Genomic DNA, 24,736 nt, shown 5'->3' with positions numbered 1-24,736 from the left:
CCTTTTAGAGGAGCTCGCCAAGAAGTTACTGGAGCAACAGTGGGAAGGGAGGGCGCTAGGTGTGGAAGGAACGTGGATGGAGCAGCAGCAGAGACACATTAATTTTAATGGATGATTTGACAGCTTACTGATTATTGGAGGGATTTAATGATTTGTGCAGAGAAGCAAATAGTCACCTTTAAATAAAGTATTGATCCAGGCCCTTTAGTTGAAGGACAGTCCCTTTAACTGCCTGCCACCCAATCATGCAAAGGGCATTAAATATATAAAACTTTTGGAGATAGTAACTCATGTGCTGAAATAACTTCCTACAATCTAGCTCCTTAAAAATAACCAGTTCTATTTTTTAGAAATCTCTAACACACACCCCAACCCCTCCCCACCTTTACACACATATGCGTCAGGTTGTCTAGCAGCTGAGACGATGAGCTAAGGACCAGTGACTGAAATCCTCTCAGTATGTACATATTGGCAACAGTGAGAGTCATGGAGCTTAGTCTGGAGTCGACCTTTAACACCAAACACTTCCTACGGGGTTTATCCTGTTTTTAAAAGGGGAATCTTCCCCTTCTTATCTTTTAAGTAGCTGCCTTACGTACGGGAAAGAAAGAGAGACGAGGGGAGTGAGTAATGAGAGATAAACTTAGGGTTTAGTAAGCTGACAACATTAATTATTATTAAGTATCATCCCATTATCCTAACTGCAGTGTAAAGTGATGCATTTATGTAGAGATTTATTAAAGGTCCCATATTATGCTACTTTCAGCTGATTAAAAACATGTCCAATGGGTCTTTAAAACAAGGCTCTGAGAGACCTCTACGTCCTCCCTATGTCTGCCTGCATTAACAAAAGTATTACTTATATATTGTGGTCAGCAACATTAGCATAATTACAGTGGTAACATACACAGGTATGTTTACCATGTTAAGCATTAGTAATGCTAGCTGTGGGTCCTGGCACTAACGAAACATTACAGTAGACTTACTTGAAAAATGCAATTATTTTTGCAGGTTTTTGATCATAAACCAATCAATAACGTGAAACATTTTGGCCTGATTGTAGTATTAAATACAAAGCCAGGGAGTTACTAAAATCATAAGGATATTTCCTCTGGTATCTGTCAAACAGTTGTTTTGATATTTCACTTAAAGTAATAATCCTCTATCGCCGAATGAGGTAACACAATGGTGATTGAGCCTATGGACCACTGATGGAAGCCTTTGCATTTGCAGTATTACAGACTGGCTGTCTGTAGCGACTTTCGCAAAAAAATCACAAGCAGCGCCCAGTTAGTGATTGTTTCCATCACCCAGCAGTGGTTGGTCTGCCAGAGAGAGTAGGCGGAGCTAAGCGGCTGCTTTTCCGGTCTCTGCGAGTGTTGCGAGTAAACAGTAATCTACTATGGCTGAACAAACAAAGAAAAGATCGATGACTACAGATACAACTTCAAAAATAAGTGAAAATCCAAAGAAAAAGAAACAAACTCGACGCTCAGATGAAGCAAACAGTCTAAAAAGGAAAGCGACCGTCAGCGAGGAAAATCAAGAGTTACAACCGGAGCCAACCGTGGACGTCACACATGCAACACTGTCTGGATATCTGGGAAGTGTGCTCCGGTAATTACCGTTTATCGCCATAGGTGCCGCCAAAGAGAACGAAACTGAGATCTTCAGACATTACAACTTTAAAAACACAATACTAACCTCATGGTGGCCCTAGAGGAAAAGTCAGAGGGTCACTGAAGGCATTATGATTCATCCTCTGGGGACCCTGAAAGTCTGTAAAAAATTTGATGTTAATCCTTCCAACAGCTGTGGGGAAATCAGACCCAAAACCACAATAAAAACCTCATGGTGACTCAACAGGAATTGTCAGGGGCTCACTGAAATCTAAATGATTTATTTTCTGGGGACCATGAATGTCTGTAGCAAATTAAATACAAATGAACAGACTAGTTTGTTTGGAGCGACTGAGACATTGTCATCCATTGAAGCAAGCCTCTTACATGGCCAAAAAGACTAACCAGTGCCAACACAGCTGGCAGCTTATTTGTTTTTGTTTTAAAATCCGTCTTCCTCTTAAAGGTTTTACAGGCAGAAGTGCTACATGTGATACACCCTATTCATGGTGCAGGCTTCTGAGCTAATACCTGGGCATCCAGTTGGCAGATATCTGAGCTGCTCCAAAGCGTGCATTAACCTGTACCCTGATATCATGAGCACCTAGCAGGGGAGCCAAGTAGGCCTTTAGCGCTGTAGTTTAACCCTTACTGTATACTCTCTGACTACAATGTCTGATACTATAATGAGTGTGTGCAGACTAAACTACTATATTATTATATATAATATTATATACTATATTATTATAGTATAGTACCATACTTTGGTACATATACTTCTGCATTTTTATTACCTCATCCATAACATGCAATTATGTCTCATGTGCAATTGTTATTTATTCTGCAATATGTCACTTTACTCATTTGTACAAAAACTTCCACAATAAGTGAAAGGTGTACAAAGTGTATATATTTATTATTGATAATATTATTATTGCCTTTTTTTATCCATCACTTGTTTTAACCTGAGCTGTTGTAACAAGTGAATTTCCCCCAATGGAGGATCAATAAAGTCGATCTTATCTTAAACATATGGAAACATTCTAGAGAGGTGTTTCTGTTCTTTAGACTACTCTCGTGATACAAAGGGCTGTAGGTATGACAAGGTGTACCTAATCAACTGGCAACTTAGTGTCGATGTGTACTCGAATGGCTGCAGCACACTCCCAAACAAAGCGCAGGGAGGGGAGGGGGTTACTCGCAGTCAGACAGCGAGGGGATCCGACAGACTGAGACAGTAAATACACCTAAGCCGACCACGTAACCCTCTGAACAGATTACATTGGAAAGCATTGTTTTGCACTCTGCAGGCATTTCCAAACGAGGCCTTTCGGCTCCAGAAGAACAAAGTTGGCTCCTCTGGTCAGAACGAGAATTATTTACAGTAGGGTAATAAAAAAGCTTTCAGAACAGCAGCCAAAGAAAACTTTGTAATACATAAAACGAATAAATCTACTGATTTACGACACAGGCATGCGGGCTCTGTTTTAGTTACAGACATGTAATCCTCATCTTGTTATGAAAACATCTAGGACAAGAGGTCAAGAGTCAGGACCGCACCCAAATAGTGTCCAGTTGGCGTTTGTCCTCTCATTCATCACAGAAAACATACTGAGCTTGTTGAACGCAGCCATCAAGATTTGTGGTTCCAGATGAAAATAAAAACAGGAACAAGTGTAATTTGGTCTACAAGATTTAATACACCATTGAAACCAAAGATATTTTGGATTCAGCTCCTGTACATTCATCCAATACAATGTCTAAAAAACATTTTGAACATAAAATGTTAAAAGAGACAAAAAGGGGGGGAAAACTACAAGACTATAAAGTCTGATCTCTCTTGAGGAGAACTTAGGCAACATTAGTGACGGACTACAACGTCTCTGAGGGCTTCATTAGGCAGGTTAAGAGCAGACTGTTACACATGCTAATGTATGTGCACCCCTCAAGTTCAGTGTGTCAAATCAGGACGAATACATGGTAATGCCAAAAAGGAGAGAGAAGTTTATGCCACACCAGCATCAGAACAATAACTTAGAATATGTTATATACAAACAACGATAGATGTTTGACAGTTTATTTCCCATTTTGATGTAACTCTGCTAATTTGAGCAGGCAAAGTTAATATGAGGCACCCTCACTGCCCCCCCAATATGATTTAAAGGGGCCATGATTCATTGCTAAAGAGAGAGTGTAGAAGATAAATGGTTGCATGCAACAGCGCAGCTTACTTGCAAAGAGAATTAAGTGGATGATCCTAGCTTATTATCATTTTTAGAAAGGGGGGAAAGCTACCTGAGGGAGGCACTGAGTGACGAACTTTCCGTTCGACATATCCAACAAGAGGAATTCCAAAACATGGAATATCCGATTGAATTTGTAGTTCGTGTTGGGAATATGGTTCCTGAGGCCTCCGGTGATGTTCCCTTTCTGGATTACGTAACAGAACGAGCACGCACCAAATTCACAATCAGGGTGGGAGGCTCCAATCGTGCTGTGTTTAAAGTTAGCAACTCCCATTAAGGTAGGGGCTACTCTGTTAATCAGCAGCTAAAAAGAAAATCCAGGAGGTGAAAATCAGGCCATATTTTTAATGCAGCAGCGCGACAATAAAACGGAGCTTCTCACCTTGAGCCTGACATCAGAGGAAGACGGAAGCCCTGTGAATGTGTTAAATACCACGCCTTTGTTTTGGGAATCAAACTTAAGGATGCAAAGAATAACAGGTCAAAGCCTAGTATGTGGCTGACCGCATAAGCTTAATGTGCGCTTTTGTGGGCAATGTGTAACAAGGACTGTTCTTATGAGGCTGATGACAACGTGTTGCAGACGTAGGTAAGGACAGCGGAGGAGCAGCCCCGCCTACTCCCCGAACAAAGTATCCAGAGCCGTACAGACAGAGAGTCGCGTCAGTGGAGGTTCAATATGCTCCATTACCTGCCATTGTGTTGTCCCAACTCTCTCCCTCTACGGCTCTGAAAGTACCGTCACTCGCTCAGTCAGTCGCTCAGTCAGTCACATACAGGCCCGTGTGTAGGCTGACTCAGCCAAACATTCTTGACTGGGACTGAAATTTTAAGTCTCACATTAAATGTCAGCAAAGCAACTAAAACGGTTTACTATCTGCTCTACAAACTAGCTTTTACTGTTGTGACACTCTTACACAATTCTTTCAGACTTTCGCTTCAGCGTAAAAAAAAATTAAATACAAAAAAATGCTTTTATAAAATATGCACTATTAAAACAATGAGTAAAAAGCCACGGGGTGTACAAACATTGTACATTGGGTGTACATCATGTCTAGATATGATCTACTGTGTCTGCCATCTGCCTGGTAGGAAGGACTGCTACCGGTTTATTTTAAATTAATTGATACGTTCATCTTCACTCACAGGATCAACAGAAGGTTTACATGTTTCCTTCAAGTTAATGCATGGAACAAAAACAGCATCTAATGTAAAGGAAATATTTTCATTTCACTCTGAAATGTCCGTCACTCAGTATGAGCAGAGATGTATGATGGTCACGGGGACGTGACGCGCTGAACAGCAGAGCTGCTCCATGCGTCTATCTGTGACCATCCAGGTTTTGTTTTCTGTAGAGGTGAAGAACCAGGTCTCTGATTTCGTCCCTTTTCCTCCGCACCAGTTGCCGTGGAAACCAGCGTTGTAGATGTAGAGGGAGGTCAAAGTGTACCACCGGGTCCTGAGAAGAAGAAGCAGTTTTCTATCACTATATACATGCATTGAAACCCCTTTAATTTGACATTTAAAGCTGTGATTGATCCAGAATTATAGTTTTAAAGTTCTTTACCTTCAGAAAACTCTCGACGTACTGCAGCAGGTAGAGGCCACAGTCGCTGCTGTTGTCCTGAAGGGGAACTTGGCAGTGTGAGCTCTGCATCTGGTCAGGGCTGAAGTCTCTCGATGAACCACGGCGTACCTCCCATTCTGACTGCAAGTAGCTGAGGGACAAACGCAAATTAGCTCACAAACATTCATAAAACACAGAAAGCAGCGCGAGACAGGTGGATTCAAAGGGTCATACTTACTCTCGTAGGAGTTTGAAGACTCGCTCATGAAGAGAAAGTTTGAGGGAATCCATGATAAGAATGCACGGCCTACAGAGAGGAGAGGCAAGTCTGTCATCAGTGTTTACATCCACATTAGGCATAAATGTGTTCGTATGTTTACAGTAAGGCTCATGCAAATATTGAGAGTTGTGTGGACAGAATCTGTTTTTTAACGGAGGGGAAATTACTGAAGACATGGCCTAAATTGAAAGCACAAAAACTATGGACACATTATCTACGAGATGTGAAGCAGAAAAACTTTAATACTTCCCATTCAAATATATCAGTGTAACTCTGTGGACCCTGACACTCACCTCTTGGAAACAGTACTCTTCTGGCAGGTCTGCTCTGTGCATTTCTACAAAAAGAGAAACAAATATGAGCAGAGCAGATTTTGAAGAACAAATTCAGAGATATATTGAAGTGACAATCTCGAAAATGTTCATGTAAATAACTGCTAAGTCACAATCTATCGCCGAATGAGGTAACACAATGGTGATTGAGCCTGTGGCCCACTGATGAAAGCCTTTGCATTTGCAGTATTACAGACTGGGCGTCTGTGGCGACTTTTTGTGGACAAAAAATCACAAGCAGCGCCCAATTAGTGACGCGTTTTCCATCACCCAGCAGTGGTTGGTCTGCCAGAGAGGGTAGGCGGAGCTAAGCGGCTGCTTTTCCGGTCTCTGCAAGTGTTGCGAGTAAACAGTAATCTACTATGGCTGAACAAACAAAGAAAAGATCGATGACTACAGATACAACTTCAACAAGAAGTGAAAATCCAAAGAAAAAGAAACAAACTCGACGCTCAGATGAAGGCAAAGTCTTAAAAAAGGAAAGTGACCGTCAGCGAGGAAAATCAAGAGTTACAACCGGAGCCAACCGTGGACGTCACACATGCAACACTGTCTGGATATCTGGGAAGTGTGCTCCCGCAATTACCGCTAATTGCCGCCCAAGAGAACGAAACTGAAATCTTGGAGATTACAACCTTAAAGATAAAATATTGTCACTCCTCATGAGCACAGAACAGAAGTCTTTCTTACCACCGGACCAGGAGGTTCTTTGGTGGGTTCTTCTGGAGCTTTTTCTAAACAAATGAAAACAATAATGAACTTCTGCAGCAAACATTTGTTATAAAGTGACATGCATACAGTGTAATCATCCTAACAAAGAAGGCATTTATCATTTAGTCGAACATACCTGTCCCTGTGTCTGTATTGTCACTGGGGTTCGGTGTCGATGGCGTCTCTGTGATTTCGTTTGGGCTTTTACCTCCTTGAGCGACCTCTTGTTCCTGTAACTCTTCTGTCCCACCGTTGCTCTTTCCATTCTGGGAGTTGGGACTGTTCCACGCCTCCAATTTTGGCTCCTCCAGTCCAGGAAAGCAAATGACAACTAAGTACCAATGAGCCCTAAACAGACATAGAGCAACGTGGTGTGTTATGTGATTTATATGTTAAAAAAAAAAGCCCTGAAAAATTCTCCTCATTGTGGGGTTTTACTCACTCCTGATTGACAGGCACAAACAGGAAGTCCTTTTTGAAGATGTCCACATGGCGTGTCCATGTCTTCACCCGTTGGTGCCGCCTCTGCCTCTGACAGCTGGGTGCACACAGAAACAAACACAGGTGCAAGTTTTACACATACACGTTCTTTAAGTACATACGAATAAGAACGTAAAGGATAATAGAAAAGGATTAGTTTCAGTTCTTACGTTTCATTGGCGATGCCTTCACTGGCGTTGTCCCGCCGTGTCAGCTGCTTGTAGAAGAAGCTGCTGAAGATGTGGCAGCGCTCGGACACAGCCTCGGAGGCGTTCTGGAGGAGGTACCTGGTTCAAAAAACACATTATTATCAACTCAAAGCTGGATCCCTTCTCCACAAACTTCTGAGGAACCTTTTGTGTAAGAATGTTTTGCTTACTTGAGGTAAAAATCAATGATGACATCGTTGAGGAACTGCCCACTGTCAAGGCACTGCAGGTCCTCCATTGTTACGGTTATTCCTCCTTTTAATGGCGGAGGAGGAAACTGGATCAACCTACGCAGCGGTGGAAGAAAGAAGAATGAGACGGTTCAATCAAAGGTCATACTGGTCCCACTAGCAGAATCTGTCTCTGCACAGAGCAACCATAGATTTTTTACTCTGGACATCTACAGTTGTAGTTGGACTGTATTATTTACAAAATATTTATCTAGGATGTATTGATCTAACATGTCAGGTTGGTGTACGCGACCTTAATAAGAAAATCCAATATCGGCCCCCACATTCATTCAAGTTCATATAAGTCAAAGCTGGTTTTCTCTGTAATCAATAGAAGCAATAATATTAGAAATTGCCGCCATAGCTGTGGAGAAAGTTGTACAAACAGCTCGTAGTTTCGCCCATTCTGCATTCCTACAACACCCAGCGTGCATCCAAAACACGACGAGAATATACCAGTGGATCGTCTAAAAAATCTTCAGGTCTGCAGTCTGCATTTCGATTTTGAACGAGACATGACATCGGAGGCGGGCGTCCTAGATTGAGGAAGTGTAGTTTAGCAAGCTCCCTAGCCTCCGCCTGATGATGCGAGGTTTTCCAGGGCTCATTGGAGAAGCGGTTAGCGTCCTCCAAAGGCACAGAGCCAAAATGCATTTTAATTACCATAATAGCATTAGCTCATCATAATAGCATGATAGGACTGAGGGTGAAAACCAGCGTACTGGCCCTTTAACTGCTTTGGCTGCAACAATCTTCATTGGGAAGTCATATTCACAATGAATGCATTAGAGTGAGCATGTGGGGTAAGGAAGGTAACTTACCTACGAGGGAGGCCCTGATGTTTGTATTTAATCCAGCTAGGGGCGGGTCTACACACGGACACGGAGTAGGACCCTGTGGTTCTACGGTGGCGCAGAGTGTAAACAGGAGGGGTGCCTTCCTTTCTTTTCTGTGGGAGGAAATTAATACCATGAGGAGAAAATGCACATTCAGCCCCTCCTCTAGTCTTTGCTCTTGTTTTTTTTAATGTTTAGGACCACAAATCATTTACAGTCAAGAAATCATTCATCATTTAAACATACCTCTCAAACATCCCATGTTGAGGTCGATGCGGCTTCTTTTTCAGGGGTAACAAGCCAATTAAGTTAGAAACCACTCACCTCTGATGGAGTTGGTTCAAGCACTTGTTCTTTCTGATCCTCCTCCGCTTTGAGTGGCGTCCTTGTTTCTCTTTCGGCCGCCGTCTCAGTCTCAACTTCTGTCTCTTTCTGTGAATCGACCTCCACCTGGATGATTGGTGTCGTGTTTTCATCCGTATCCGAATGTGAATCCTCCTGGTCTGCATCCTGATCAGGCTCCTCGCTCTCCAGACCCAGCAGACAGAGCAGGGAAGAGTCACGGCCCGTTCTTCTAATCAGCTCTATGCTTTCATCCAGAGACAGAACAGGAGTGTGGATGTTTTCAAGACCTGTGATGCTTTCTGCTCCTTGAGAATCAAGAGATTTTTCATCTGCGAGTCTGTTGAGACAGTCGATGTCCAGGAAGGAGCGCAGTAAAGCCCCCTCCATTCCCTCAAGAGGATCCCTCAGAGTCACCAGGATGAAGGGGCTCGCCTTGCCTAGTAAAATTGTGAATATAGAATATTGTGACATAAGAAATAATTCTGAAAATTACATCAAATATTTATAAGAAATATATTTTTTACTGGGGGATCTGACTCCAAGTGTGCCGGCCTTCTCACCAGTGTTTGTGTTGCTGCCCTGTTTGACAAGCAGCTCGAGGAGCTCCCCCTGTATGCCGGCTGCAGCGGTATCCGACACACAAAACAGAAGGACGGCTGACGGGCAAGGATCCTCGTCACCCTCGAAGTAAATTCCCTCGACCTGCATTTCGTGCTGCTCCCAAACGCTGTACCTCCTCAGCTCCTTGCGCTGGAACGTTAACATCACCTTCTCCTGCGACTTCTCCTGCGAACTGGTGTCTGGGGAGAAAAGGATGCTAGGTTAGCTCAGCAGTTCCCAGAGTTTAAAACAAATAATTAACACTGAGGCTTTTCATCCTTTTACCCTTGAACCCAATCTCGGATCCAATCGGCTATAGTCTGACACAAATATAGCCTCAGAGGGGGAACGGTGAACATGCGGGACGTGTAGCCTGCGGTCGGCGATAAACGACGTATTTTTCCGCGTTAATTAACGGGTCTTACCTTTGCTGAAATTTCAACATCATGATGCAGATTAGTAAAAATGAAGCTCTGTCAGTTCTGTCCTCAAGAGGAGCAGAAAACTACTTTTGAAATGCTCTACTGTTGACCGCAGGTCGGATCGATCATTCCTGATGCATTCAAGGAAGTCGGGAAATCTGAACGCTGAGCGGCTTTCGTGACACAGTGTCAAGGGAATTTGTCTAAAGTTTGATTTTTGATCCAGAAAGGATTGTTAGCCGTTAGCATGCAGACGTTCTGTTTAAAGTGATTAACAAGAAGCTAAATCGTTGTTAGATAGCTGCTGATGGGAGCCGGGATGGCATTATGCAGCATTATGTTCCGCCTGCCCTACACGGACTGTTTTTCCGGACGATAACTGATTGGTCAATATTACAAGCGTAGTACAAACAGAAACCAGAACACTTCCCTAAAGATCCACGTCCCTGACTACAGATTCTACATTTCTATGTAGAATCTGTGAATAGAGATTACCCTTGACCAGACAAAATTCAGTCACATCTCCAGATTTATGCTCGTTTCCATTGATGTCCCAGGAGCCACACTGCAGATGCCTGATAAACCTTTAGAGCGTTAATAATCAAGTGTTTAGATCCCACAAACATTTTTTAGGTATCCCAGTGCACACTAGACGTGTTGACTTTAAATAATGTACAACCGAGCTTATACACAAGGTGTTAGACTTCAGATGTTCAGTCAAGTTCAGTAGTGTTTTAGTTTGGCAGGTTTGATTGATTTATTGGATTGAATGGTTGACTAATTAATTAATTGACTGATTAAATTACTGATGAGTGATCCACTGATTGACAAAATGACGGACTGACCGATTGATTAAACGGCTTTACTGGTCACCTTAGTGGGAATTTCGCATTGGTTTCTCCCTTGTCCCGAAGTAGCATGCTAACGTTAACCAGTTAGCATTAAATACAGGGTACAGCTGAGGCTTATGGGAATGTCTAGGTTACCGTTAGCCTCGAACTGGCGCCTAAATTCAGTATATTTGAGTCTGGATTTAAAGATATATTTAAGATTTCAGTTAAATAAATATCTATTACCGAATGAGGTAACACAATGGTGATTGAGCCTATGGCCCACTGATGAAAGCCTTTGCATTTGCAGTATTACTGGCTGTCTGTGGCGACTTTTGCAGAAAAAATCACAAGCAGCGCCCAGTTAGTGACGCGTTTTCCATCACCCAGCAGTGGTTGGTCTGCCAGAGAGGGTAGGCGGAGCTAAGCAGCTGCTTTTCCGGTCTCTGCAAGTGTTGCGAGTAAACAGTAATCTACTATGGCTGAACAAACAAAGAAAAGACGGATGACTACAGATACAACTTCAAAAATAAGTGAAAATCCAAAGAAAAAGAAACAAACTCGACACTCAGATGAAGCAAACAGTCTGAAAAGGAAAGCGACCGTCAGCGAGGAAAATCAAGAGTTACAACCGGAGCCAACCGTGGACGTCTGTGTATGAGGCAAGTGTATCACCGCAATTGCCGTTTATCGCCATAAGGTGCCGCTAAAGAGAACGAAACGGAGATCTTCTAGATTATATCTTTAAGTGGTAGAACGACTTTCATTCAAGGTTATTTGGTCATAATTTCTTCACCAGACCCAAGCTTGTATCATAAACATGTATCTCAGAGAGAACGTTTTCCAACATGCTTTCTTAAACTAATACGGTAGCTTTTTTGTTTAATAAACACGGATGGCAAAGATCAAATCTCAGAGAAGAACCAGCTTAGATTCCTGAGGGGGAGATTTCACAGGCTCAGAGGTGAAAGTGCACTAGAGCCTCGAGGGCCTAATCCAAGAACACACACACACTCGCGGAGACAACCACACACACACACCTCATCTGAAATAGACCTGTAAGCTGGGAGTGGATGGTGTGCAGACTGCATCACCAAAACAAGATGAGATGGCTTCCTCTTTGGTCGGAGTAAATACAACCCAGACCAAAGGTCAAAGGCAGGTCAAAGGCGCGACTCAAACACTTTAAAAAATAGCTTTAAACAACTATTCATTACCTGATAGGGGGATGATGATTTTCTCTCCTGTTACCTGTAAAAAGACAGCATTCATGTCAATATAAAGCAATAAAAACAGAATGTGATGCCATCAGTGAAACGCATATACTCGTGGTTGACACAGCTTACCATCATGTCTCCGTTGGCCTTCCCCTGGTAGCCTCCGTAGTGCAGGGCAGAGAACGAGACGCTCAGGGAGAGGCCCTCACTTGGGATGAGAGGGACTGAATCGGGAGGATCTTCTATGATTACACTCAGCACCTGCTACACACAGACAGGAGAGAATGGTGCAGACAGGGTTCAAAGGTCAACACAACAATGCTGGTAGAATAAAACAGTCAAATAATCTCCGTACTACAATGAGACCAAGCTGCAAGGTCGAATAAAGTTAGAACCAATATTAAAACATTTAATCTTCAATATTTATGTGCAGGATTGGAAAATTCTCTACTTTGGTGCCATCTAGTGGTAGCACCAATAATGACATTTGGGTTGCCTGCAAATCTGCGGCTAATTGAACAAGAAAAGTATCTTGTTATCCAAACATCTCATATCTTTTGAGCATGAGAGGAAATGGAGGGTGGGCAGGCATTAAGTCTGTTTGTTCCAGCAGTTAACTTTAATCTTGTGAGCCTGTATGAAGCTTCTGTTAGCTTAAGCTTCTGTGATAACAGGAAGCTGTTACAACAACATGCCCTCAAACTGTTTTAGTACACATTAACTGTTTAACATACGGAAATAATTCTGGGGTTCTGGGGGGGGGCGCTATCCTGCAAACATCCAGGCAAACTATAATCAAGACAAATTTGTTCTCAGCTGATCAAACACTCATCCACGCCTTCATCGCCGACTGCAACAGCATCCTTTATGGCACATCCACCAAAACACTCAACACACTCGTTACATCCAAAACTCAGCTGCCTGTCTCCTCACCTACTCTCACACGAGATCACATCACCCCAGTCCTTCAGAGCCTCCACTGGCTTGCCATTCATCAAAGAATCCGGTTCATAATCCTTCTCATCACCTACAACGCCCTCCACAATCTTGCACTTAATTGTTATATACGTCTTAGTATAAGATTTGACTTTGAAAGCCTTTTTTGTTCATTGTTTAATTACATAATTGTAGAACAGTGTTCATTTTGGCAACTATTTTAGATTTAGTCTTAGTCTTCACATAAAACGGCCCTCTTTCTCTGAACACCACAGAGCCTGAAGCAGAAAGCCTGAGTTAACACAGAAGCTTTACAACCACCTTCGTGGTACCCGTTATCTCCAACCGAGTTACCCAGCAACAAGAATGAGTTGCTTGTATTTTGACAGACACATTGGACGCTCAGTCGTGGAAAACATGCATTTTAAATGTCCGACCACAAACATTTTTAGTCCTGCCTCGTCTCGTTAATGAAAACAAAACATGTCGTCGCATTTTTTATTATCAACAATCTATTTTTAACCCGTCAATGTCTCGTCTTTGTCATGGGATAAAGGTTGTTGAAGAACATTTGTCATCATTATTTTGGTTAACACAATTAACACAGCTGTAGAAGCACTGTTGTATTTGCTATGCACTATGAGCAGTGTGTCTGAAAACATTCTGCGAACCTGCATGTCTGCTGCATCAGAAGCTTTCTGCTGTTTGGCCACAGCTTCCTGTGAGGTTTGTCTCTGTATCACTTTCTCCTCCACCGTGACCCGTTTGTGGGCCGCCGGGCTGCAGCGTTGAGGAACCTCACTGCCCTCCTCGTCGTCGCTGGACAGCACAACTGAAAAACAAGCATGGAGAACACGTCAGAGGGCGAAGCAAGTTCAACATACCCAGGCTTTTATTGGGTAAGCTTGTTTAACAAAGCCTCAATCACCAGTTAGAGATATCACAAAGGTGGTTTACTGCTTCAGGCTCTGTACGCTCACAGAAAAAGGGGGCGTTTTGAGCGATCATCAGCTGTCTGCTTCAGTCAGATGGTTTAAATGAGAAGTGATGATAAAAATATAAAAAATTATTGCGGTAAAAACCACACTGCTGCAGAAATGTATTCTTTTAATACTTTAATTAATAGGGATGCACGATATTATCGGCACGTTATCGGTATCGGCCGATATTGGCTTAAAAATGAACTATCGGATATGGGCCAACACGCTGATATCCGCTGATATAATTAACCGATAAAATAATGGGCTGCTGCATACTTGATTAACTGTCCGACCTCGGCGCAATGTCCCCGGCGTGAAGAAGACCTGCGCGGCGCAGCGTGATGACGTCATGTGTGTCTACCTGCAGCACGAGAGAGTTAGAAGCCAAAATGTCCGTGGTGTGGAAGTTTTTCAAAGTGTCCGAAATAGACAGCAAAGCTGCTATTTGCAATGACAGCTCAGCTTCGGTGATGCGAGGAGGAGCCAAGGCAAAGTCTTTCAACACTACAAACTTGATTAACCATCTCAAGACCCGTCACCCCGACCGCTGTAACAAATGTGATAAGAGTATCACCTTTATAGTGTACGCTAATTCCAATACTGAAGAGAGTTGATGACCTCTGCAATTAGGTGTGCGGGGAAAAAATATCGGTATCGGTAATCGACTAAATGAGTTGTAAAATATCGGCATATCAGCATATCAGATATCGGCAAAAAATCCAATATCGTGCATCCCTAAAATTAATGTTTTTATTTTACCTCATTAAACGCTCTCAGTGCCTCCTGTTTATTGTTAAAGTAACAACTACACAAAGTACAACTCTTACACTGCAGGCCTTCACGTGATTTCAGGAGTATAGTCAGGAACTACAGTGAGGTCGGATAATTTCACTTCATGAAAAAAGCAAGGAAATAACGTTAATATTTGTCCAAATAGAATTCAAATTAATTAATTAATTTGAATTAATCATTGATAAATACCGACAGACTTATAAATTTTATCATATACGTTTTAGCTGCAAAACCAGCCGTGTGAAACGGACTTGGCAGTGTCTTTAGATGCTGTGTCTTCACCGTTCTTTTACTGTATGGATGATCTGCTGGAATTTAAAGTGTTAATTTTACCTGAAGCAAACAGGTATAAAGGAGAAGAAGGACACTGAAGGGGGGGGGTCATATTATATTCATCACTAACTGAATGCATAGATTCCATAATGCCATGCAGTGTGTGGTACTGTACCTGCACGGCTTCGTTCTGTGTCTTTACATGCGTAACGTTACGTTCCAGAAGTTTCCTTGTACACATAACGTCAGCTGAGGATCTATGTTACCCACGGAGAACGTCGTCAGGACTTTATTCATGAATTGGAGGTGCTTTACAGCCGATTTTAAGCCGAAACTCTGAACATAACCTGGTACCGACCAGGTTAGCTTTGCAGAGTGAGTTACCATGGTGATTTAGCCCGGTTAGAAGAGAGCCAGCTTCGTGACACAGAAAACCCCGGGTTAAGGCTCAACAGACCCGGCTAAGCCTCTAATCTCGCTTCGTAGTACACCCCTCAGGCCCAGTATTTAACTCATGTTTATGTTTTCAGAGACAAGCGCACTGCCAAACACTTTGATGCCCTTAATTGACACAGCATGAAGGATGTATAATGGGCTTTGAAAGCCAGCAAGGACAGAAGTAATCCTAGAAAAGACAATTGGGCAGGTTATAAAGAGGGCGCACAGTAAGTACACAGTGCAATAACCTAATTTAGTTTAATTGAACTATTACCCACTGTTTACTTGTACATTTTCTAAGAGTGTATATTTTATATATTTTGTTATCTAATTTTGTACTTTTTTTATATATATATATATATATCGATAGATATATATATTTTGATCTTTATTTTTTACCCTCTGTGTGCTGATTCTTTCCTATTGTATTGTACTGTATAAGCTGCTGGAGACTGAATTTCCCAGAGGGAGTCATCCCAAAGGGATCAATAAAGTTGAGTCTAAGTCTCTAAGTCTAAGTACTAAGATGCAGGACACACCCAGCAGAAACAGAAGGTGCAGGACAAACAACCACAACAGATATCAGCCGATGGCAAAAACAAGATGCTTGAGCCACGTGACCGAGAAGGAGCCACTACGATGCTGGTTAACGAATCTACTCACTGGGTTCAGGGGGGCTGCTTTTGGTTGTGTCGTCCTGGCCGGTGGAAAGACTTCGTCCAGGGCTACCAATCAAATCTCCAGCATCCAAATTAGACAAATTAACTTCAGTCCGGTCATCCCCCCCCACTGTGAACTGAACAATAGTTTGATCGAGGCTCTCCATGTCTCCATAGTCTTCGCTTTCTTCCGGACACATCTGTGCGGAGCCCGTCCCATCCTCTCCGGTGAGGCGGAGCACACTCTCACGGTGGCGTTTGGGGCTTCCTGTTCCGTTGCAATGGGACGCTTCTTTTCTTTTTCTCTTCTGTTTGAGATGAGAGAAAACAGCAAGTTCAGTGTGAGCCCAGCAGACAACTTGAGCTGTAGCTGCATTACGCGCTATTAACAAGAATACATAACATTGATGGCTTGTTCTAATAACGGAAACTTCTGTGGTGTTATTGTCAGTCTTGTGTCGTGTTTGGATGTTATGGAAATTTGACTAAAGATACTAACTAGTAAGTGTTTTGCAGGAATGGTTTATGCTTAGATAAAGTTTACTCTGTGAACGTGTGCAGTGCTCACCGAACTGTGCTGTACTTCCTTTTCAGGATCACTCAACCGGTCCTTGATGCTAGCTGGAGAGAACTCATCACAACTTCCTGTGTCCTCTGCAGGCTCCCAGCTCACCGACAACCCGCAATCTGTGTGTAACAGAGGAAGGGTAACCTATTCATCTTAAATAAACACATACATGCAACCTGAACGCCAGACCACTTCTACTACAAGAAAACAGAAAAAGACGAAGCTAAATTGGGCACTGAGATAATCTTGTCAGGGAGACTGAAGTGTTGCTTCTGTTTATTTCCTCTAGAAGCAAGGCCAGGAGCATCAATGAATCCGAACCATTTAACTTAAAGTGATAATCTCGAAGATTTTCATTTAAATAAATGTCTGTTAAGTCACCATCTATCGCTGAATGAGGCAACACAAGTGATTGACCCATGGCCCACTGATGAAAGCCTTTGCATCTGCAGTATATAGTATTATTACAGTCTGGGTGTCTGTGGTGACATTCGTGGAAAAAAATCACAAGCGGTGCCCAGTTAGTGACACGTTGGTCTGCCAGAGAGGCGGAGCTAAGCCGCTGCTTTTCCGTTCTCTGCAAGTGTTGCAAGTAAACAGTAACCTACTATGGCTGAACAAACAAAGAAAAGATGGATGACTACAGATACAACTTCAACAAGAAGTGAAAATCCAAAGAAAAAGAAACAAATTCGACACTAAAAAGGAAAGCGACCGTCAGCGAGGAAAATCAAGAGTTACAACCGGAGCCAACCGTGGACGTCACACAAGCGACACTGTCTGGATATCTGGGAAGTGTGCTCCCGCAATTACCGTTTATCGCCATAGGTGACGCCAAAGAGAACGAAACTGAGATCTTCGAGATGACAACGTTTAATTTCAGAGGAGGGTGCAGGAAAGACTCTTTAAGAAAGTTGCTGGTCGGTTGTAATGTGATACAGTCAAAGCAGGATTCCAACAGCTTTTAAAGATTGAATTTCAAACATTTTCAAGTCGTTTCATCACAAAATTTGTTGAAATTACGAAATAATAAAATTATTTTTTTCCTTACCTTGAAAACAAAACTAAAATAAAATATTCCTTTCTAGACTTTGTTCGAACTCTTTCAAGGCTTCAACCAAAACTCTGACTGCAAAAACACAATGTTCTGTAGTTTAAAAGGACAGCAGCATCAAATCAGTCGTGTGTGTGTGTGTGTGTGTTGTCTTCATGTTTACACACCTACAACTTCAGAGAACTTGTAGTCCTCTCCGTTGCCTATGATCACCTCCTCGATGTCTTTGTTTTCCTCTTCGTCCTCTTCATCATCTGCATTTTGTAACCTCTTCCTGACTCTTGACCTGCAGACATGAAAGAAAAATACTAGTTATTATACAGTTGTTCTCATTCACAGCAAAGCCACATAAAGTGGTGTAAAACTTAGTCCCAGGGCCTTTGTAAACTTAAAGTGTAAGAGTCTAGTAGTAAAATCTTTCTGTGTGGTATTATACGGAAGAAGTTTTCTGCCTGGAAAATACCGAGAGCCAAGAGGAGTCGCACGAGCCAAACTCCATTAAAAGGTCGTTTCTCCTTCAGCTGATCGAAACAAATACAATAAATGATCCCAATAAAAAACAGCTCCTACTGTTTTGTGTTTTTCCCTGTTCTTTGTGTAAAACCATCACACTGTCCTGGCTTTTTTAAGTTTAGCACAGCTGCATCATGCGTCTAAGAGACGGCCCACACAGAAGACGCCCCCTTTAGTTCAAAATAACCCAACAAGCTTCCATGAGTGGGTCCTATTTTAAGACTTTTACAGTTACGCACATAATGATGAAAACTTCCTTTCTTTCTCCCAACAGTCCATCCATGAGTTTAGAATTGTTATTGGAGACATGCTGCAAGCCCCCAGGAATAAAGCCACAGGAGGGATTCTCTCTCTATGCTAAGCTAGGATAACCTCCATCTCTCAAGACAGCAAAAAAAAGTATTTTCCTTTCACTGTAACTTCCTACCTTTGAGACGACGAGGAGGGGGTCTTCTGGTTTCTTTTAGGGGTGACACTCTTGGTCTTATCGGTCCTGACCTCAGACCTCGTTCCTCTGCTAATCAGGGCCTCCTCTCTGCTCCGACCACTCTCTCTCCGCGTACTTGACATGCATTTATTTTGTTTTATCCTTTCCATGTAAGCTTGGCCCCGTTCCGTCTTTAGGACGTCCGTCAGGATCAGACGGGGCTTCTTCCTACAGGACAGAACAGAGCAGTGGTTAGTCACAACCTTCTTAGAGCGGTGTCTTTTCTGCAACATTTAGCCGCCTCAATGTATTGGAAGTCGCAGCTCTTCTACCAATGCAGGTCAGCCTTTATGTAAACCAGCTGATCGAGAGGGAGGTTTAGGCAAGTCGTCTGGTGTAGATAAGCCATGTGTAGAGTCATGATAAGCTTCGCTAAGTCATGGTGCTTATAAGCAATGTTTTATTCAAGCAGTGAAAATAAATACTAACCACACAAGACAAAACTCTCCTCATATTAAAAGGACATTACTGCTTAATTACTGGCTCAATATTTATGAAATCAATGCAAACAAACGGTCACTTTCACACCTAAAAGGTTCTGTCCCTGACATGCATGGAGTTGCCTTATAGATCGTTTAACCATCCCAATGCGCACATGTGCAATGGTTACATCGCAAGCATGAATGACCTGAAATACGTTATGCTGCTTTTTTGTTGCTTGATGCAAAACAAAAACTCGCCAGGTTCTCATTTCCTGTGTCTGATCTGTCTGATATCACATGAGTGCAGCTCCTCACCTCAGCACAGATGGCTGTGCATGCAGAGTCTGCGTGTCACCTGCCTTTAAACACGCGCGCTTCGCTGCTGCCGTCACAGACGATGCCGGCGGGATGATTGCGTCAGACGTTGTTGCTACATATACGGACTGTTCAAAGAGCAGAGTGTTTACCTTTAGCGGCTTTACGTAGAGCACACACACACTGTGTTACTGTCACGGGGCTGCTCATGCATGTTAAACAAACCTTTGAACATTGTAAGACAAGGTTGATGACATACAAAAGTCTATTTGCACAATTATTGAGAGACGTGTCGCTCCACTTGTTTTCTCTGTCAGAGTTGCTGGCAGAGAGCTGAGCCATGTGTGGTCAAAGCAGGAGAGAGGTTTTGTTTTGGTAGACTTAAAGTCCCAAAATAATAAAAGCACGATTGTTAATTATTATTAGGGATAGATTATCGGCCGGGCCAATTATCGGCGCCGATATTCGGCATATCTGCATCAGCCTTTTTTTTTTTTTTTTTTTTTTTTTTTTAAAATCTGACGGCCGATAAGAGTTCATTTCTTTGCAAATTTTATTTAACTTTGTTTTATTTACTTTATAAAACTTCAGGAAGTTATTTATTTATTTATTTACTTAAATTTTCAATTAACTTTATAAGAGATGCTGCTGACCCTGGGAACTCCCTGCGCTTTTTGTTTGTTTGTTTAATAAACATATGCTTAAAGGCATTTAAACAAAGTTAAGTGTTGGAGTTTGTATTATTCAAAATTTTGACGCCAATATTTTAACTTTTACTGCAAATGAATATCGGCTCCAAATATCGGTTATCGGCCTCCTTGACTACTAAAAAGTCGTAATCGGCCCTGAAAAAACCATATCGGTCTATCTCTAATTATTATTGTATAAACGTACATTAGAATACATACATAGAATACAATGCATATCGCAGAAAGAAAAGATATAGCAATTTTCCAATATCGCGCAGCCCTACTCATAAATCAGTCTCATGAGTGGAAAGCTCATTGTCAGAGGGCTTTTTCCTAGTTTCGTTTTTATTAAGCATAAATACTCATACTTAAGATTCTGTAAACAAATACAAAAACTGTTTCATATTAATAGTATAGTATTCCCTATTGTCATAGCAGGAAGCAGCTGTGTAATTCAAAGTAAAAGAATAATAAGTTAAATAGCAAACATTGTTTTCAAGTCTGGTTTATGCTGGAAACATTTTTATTTCAGGCTCTGTAGCTTTAAATTCTTCCCTACAATACACTAAGCCCAGTCTCAGAGCTCCAGTACATTTAAGAGACAGTACATGCACACAGCTGTCACATTAAGAGATATCAGAATTGTTTAGTATTTCTTATGACACTGAAAACAATGAACACTGCTGCAAACAACCACGATCCACGTCTGTAAATATTCAGGCTGAGTGCTCCATCTTGTGAAAGTTTAAGAAACTGCATTGAACCTCACAGACAAGGCAACTTTATTTCGTGCTTTCAGACAGAACCACCTGTGGTCAGCTTATTCTCATCAATCATCACGTATTATATTTTTTGATTAATAAAACATCAAATGTTAAATCATTTCTGAGAGCCAAACGTAACAGAATTTTCTCTATGCTTACACCCTTCACAAGACTCTTGTCCAAACAATTTCTAGTAAGATTCAGCCTGTTTTCCAGGCTGTAATGTTAGGTGAATGTGATGTGTGTTTTTGGCTGTCCAGCAGATATAATAAGAATAATACATTTATTTATAAAGCACATTTAAAAACACCTACAGCTGACCAAAGTGCTGTACAAAACCAAAAACCAGACACAGGAGAGTTAAAAACATCCACACAGGGAAAAAACAAAACATAGAAAACACAAGCAAGATATAAAAGATGTGGTATAACACATTTAAACACATTGAAAGACATAAGCACAGTAATAAAGGAGACTATTTAGAACAGGAAGGCTCAAAAACTAGTCTGTAAAAGTGTGTTTTGAGCCGGGACTTGAAGGAGCCTGGTATCTGAGATGGCTGAACTAAATCCATATATTTTATTCTCTATGGGAGAACAGTATTTAAAGAATGCTGTCCTGTTGTTCAGTTAAAATCTGCTGAACTAACTCCCCCAAAGAAGACATGCCAGAGTGTAGTGGAGTTAGGAATACAGAAATATTCGGTTATGATTAATGACAATCTGTGCATGTCATTGATTCTGTAGAGATGAGATGCAAAGTGCAGTTCAGGGTAAAATTCTATCAGTAGTCAACATCCCAGTTAAAGCGTGGGTTGTGCTGATATTATGGGCAGCAGTTAGTAGTTCAAAGTAAATCACAACCCAGAGTTGTCATTAATTATCCTCTCAATGATCCTTAAATGAGTTCTAGTTTCAGACTAGTAGGAAAAATGACAGCTGAGCAGAGAGCACCTTCAGTGTGGCAAAACAGAAAGCTTGGAAGAAAAACTGGCTAGAAAAACTGGCTAGAAAAACTCTTAGCCCAATTTAGTGTAGACAACAGAATATATCTGAAAGTTTCAGCCTAGTAAAATGTATCAAAACTCTTTTGTGTGCACCAGCTTACCTGCCCATAGCAGCAAGGCTGTGATCAAAAAGCTTCGATCCGTTTTTATGCAGTGAATCATGTTGTCTGAGTTTGCAACCTGCAAACGCCGTCCAGGAAACCTGCAAACAAAGAACGAAACAGCGTGAGTCTCATGAGAAATCCAGAGTCGCTGTGTTTCCAGCATAACATTTGTCCATGTGGTCTGACAGTGAGAAAGATATCGTGTACCTGTCCTTCTAACTTTCCACAATCTGATGCAAGACATGTGATGGGAATTCTTAGTGGGTGTTCCATCTACAATTCACAGGATGGTTAGTGACCATGCATGTATAAATGAATTACATGCAACAGCCAAAAGCTACTCAACTATTAGTCGGACATGTAAATAAAGCAAATGAGCCAAGCTTGTGAAATCGATCTGTAACCCATCATGTCGAGGTAATTTTTCTTTGTGTTTGCAAGCATGTAGGTGCAGCTGTTAGCAAAACAGGTGTAAAAGCAGGATACATTAGCTGTGCCAAAATGTATAATGTGCCCATTCATAGCTGCTAAATCTGAAAGTGTTTTGACGACTGATTCATTTTTTGAAAGTTAATTTTCCGGCAGAGAATATGAAATTCATTAGTTCCTGCTTCTCAGTTGTGTCACCTTCATTTCTGGTTTTGACTGAAAACTTATCAGCAGAAAAATCTTTACTGAAAAACTTGCAGTCCTAGAAGCACCTGATTTTGGAATCTGTAGCATAGCAGTGGTATGGTAGTAGCATGTAGCAGAGTTACATATGATTATTGCAGCAGCTCATACCTGCACTGTGATCCAGTACTTTTAACAAAAGGGAAGCGTTCTTACTGATTAACAGATCTTACCAATATAGCAATCAAAACAGCAAATGTGCATGTAAGCACCCACAGAGCAAAAGGTTAGACTGTAAAGAGCTTGCAGTCAGCACATCATGAGCAAAACATGAAACTAAGATGGGAGCCACATAGCAAGCGTTGCCTCAGTAACTTGCAAGAATGAGAGAGCATTTCAAGCTGCACACTTAAAGCTCAGAAATAAAACACGTATTACATGAAATTGCATAAGTCACAAACATGGGTCCCACGTACCAGGTTATCCTTGCCAACAGTAAAAGGAATAGTTAAAGCTTTTCGTCGCTCCATCATGATCAGCAATTAGGTAAGGCACATCAAGTCTGCAGAAACACATTAAGAACAAAATCACATAATACTATCTTTGCATCAAAACAACTCAAAGTCTGTATGACACGGTGGTCATTAATAGGGATGCACGATATTATCGTCACGTTATCGGTATCTGCAGATTATGGTTTGAGAATGACATCGGCATGGGCGGATGTGTCATTTTTCTCCATCGAAAAAACAACACTTTAATTCTGCCTAAATGCTCGATGATTCCCTAAAGAAGCTTGACGTAATGCTACGACATTAACGCGCGAGTGTGTGCGCATTACAAATGTTATTGCCCATCTCAAGAATCTGCCAGTGGGCCACTACAATAAGTAGACATGATATCAATTCCACTACAGGGGAAACTTGATGTACTCTGCAATTAGGTGGGAAAAACCATGTGCCTAATATATCGGTATCAAAATCGGCAGTATAAAATCTAGACATATCGGCAAAAAATCCAATATCGTGCATCCCTAATTCAAAGTCTGTATGACAAGGTGGTCGTTAACCTGTAAAACAAAAACAAGGAAATTATAAAACATACATTCTTTAAGCAATAAACAGTATACTTTTGTACAAAAATAATAATAATAAAATAAAATAGGTGACCCAATCAAGTGATTTTTAGCTACATTGATCCACATATATAATAAATTTAAGTGCTAACTTTCATGACCAACAGAAAGAGCAGGTGGTACGTTTCAAAAGTGACAAAACAAAAATAATATGCTCCTTGCAGGAAATGGAAACCTTAAGGTAGAAATCTATGTCTTAACCCGAGGACTGTCAATTGAAATCCAAACAAACACGAGATTTTGCTGCAGAAATTAATTACAGAATAAGCTTTTTTAGCTGTTTATTTTGCACTGACACCACGTGTAGCTCTACCTATTCAGAACAGGCCGGTCGCATTAAGATATGTTCATTGACATGCCTGTAACAACAACGCTTTATATTTAAGAAACATTTTATTCCGAGCCTGGGACACAACAGAAAGTGAAAATCCTCATCAGCTAGCGCTAGCGTCAGCCGACAAAGCTAGTTAATGCTACCTTGTCCCTGATGCTAGCTGAACACAGGAGAGCTAAAGCTTACCCCAGGTCAGAGCTTCATTGAATATGAACAGAGAATATACGACGATTTTAGACAGCTATTTTTCAACGAACGTTTCCTCCGGAACCATGCAAACACAATAGGAACACATTTTATCTGGATTCTATTCTGTACTTTGCAGGCGGTTCAATCTCCCTTGGCAACATCCGTCTATCGCCGGAAGTGCATCGGGGGAAAAGACGAGGGGCACAAAGAGGGGAACAGTTGGTTCCCGGGCAAGATGATGCTATGGGATTTAGTGGGGAAAAGATACTGTGTATTGGTTGTATTCTTTGACGAATTAAAATTGTATGTGACTGCGAAGGTAGTAATGTTAAATTTGGTTGTTGTAGGAAAAGACGTCCGTATTTTATTTTTGAAACTAGACCAAATAAGCAGACAAGAGGAGGGGGATAGCAAGGTAAATCATGGTCTGTACTAGGGATACACGATATTATGAGCAAGTTATCGGTATCTGCAGATAATGGCTTGAAAATGACATATTGGTATCGTCAGACATATCTGCTGATATTTTCCACTGATAAACA

The 24,736-nt window shown here is 41.6% G+C and overlaps 1 protein-coding gene across 3 annotated transcripts; it reads right to left on the bottom strand.

Annotated features, from left to right (window-relative positions):
* Positions 1 to 4,155: 4,155 nt before the first annotated feature.
* Positions 4,156 to 24,350, bottom strand: LOC138592888 (sentrin-specific protease 7). Of its 3 annotated transcripts, none has more exons than XM_069663785.1 (23): positions 24,192 to 24,350; positions 23,013 to 23,098; positions 22,132 to 22,197; positions 21,922 to 22,022; positions 18,565 to 18,792; positions 17,792 to 17,910; positions 16,571 to 16,689; positions 16,007 to 16,310; positions 13,532 to 13,692; positions 12,054 to 12,188; positions 11,925 to 11,958; positions 9,416 to 9,655; positions 8,835 to 9,292; positions 8,496 to 8,623; positions 7,615 to 7,731; positions 7,406 to 7,522; positions 7,198 to 7,293; positions 6,892 to 7,103; positions 6,735 to 6,778; positions 6,006 to 6,049; positions 5,671 to 5,739; positions 5,433 to 5,583; positions 4,156 to 5,324 (listed from the first exon to the last, which is right to left on the bottom strand). In XM_069663785.1, the coding sequence occupies exons 2-23, from the start codon at positions 23,067 to 23,069 to the stop codon at positions 5,187 to 5,189; spliced, it is 3,138 nt and encodes a 1,045-aa protein (XP_069519886.1). In that variant the 5' UTR covers positions 23,070 to 23,098; positions 24,192 to 24,350; the 3' UTR covers positions 4,156 to 5,186. The 3 variants fall into 3 exon arrangements, with proteins under 3 accessions (XP_069519886.1, XP_069519887.1, XP_069519888.1); XM_069663786.1 differs by having other exon boundaries at positions 12,054 to 12,185; XM_069663787.1 differs by lacking the exon at positions 22,132 to 22,197.
* Between the last annotated feature and the right edge of the window lie 386 nt (positions 24,351 to 24,736).

The sequence above is a fragment of the Semicossyphus pulcher genome, unplaced genomic scaffold (genome assembly GCF_022749685.1).
Source record: "Semicossyphus pulcher isolate SPU_LCO1_2020_fin unplaced genomic scaffold, fSemPul1.0.p SCAF_15, whole genome shotgun sequence".
Classification (NCBI taxonomy): Eukaryota; Metazoa; Chordata; class Actinopteri; order Labriformes; family Labridae; genus Semicossyphus; species Semicossyphus pulcher.
The sequence above is the reverse complement of the archived record's forward strand: the minus strand, read 5'-3'. Positions and strand labels throughout refer to the sequence as shown.

Bases quoted from the DNA above. Each gene is read 5' to 3' on its own strand.
- LOC138592888 (XM_069663785.1), bottom strand. From the start codon at position 23,069: ATGATGGAGCGACGAAAAGCTTTAACTATTCCTTTTACTGTTGGCAAG. The intron at 16,311-16,570 runs GTGAGCACTGCA...CATCTCAAACAG, and splicing joins AGGAAGTACAGCACAGTTCG to AAGAGAAAAAGAAAAGAAGC. The intron at 7,294-7,405 runs GTAAGAACTGAA...GTGTGCACCCAG, and splicing joins GAAGGCATCGCCAATGAAAC to CTGTCAGAGGCAGAGGCGGC.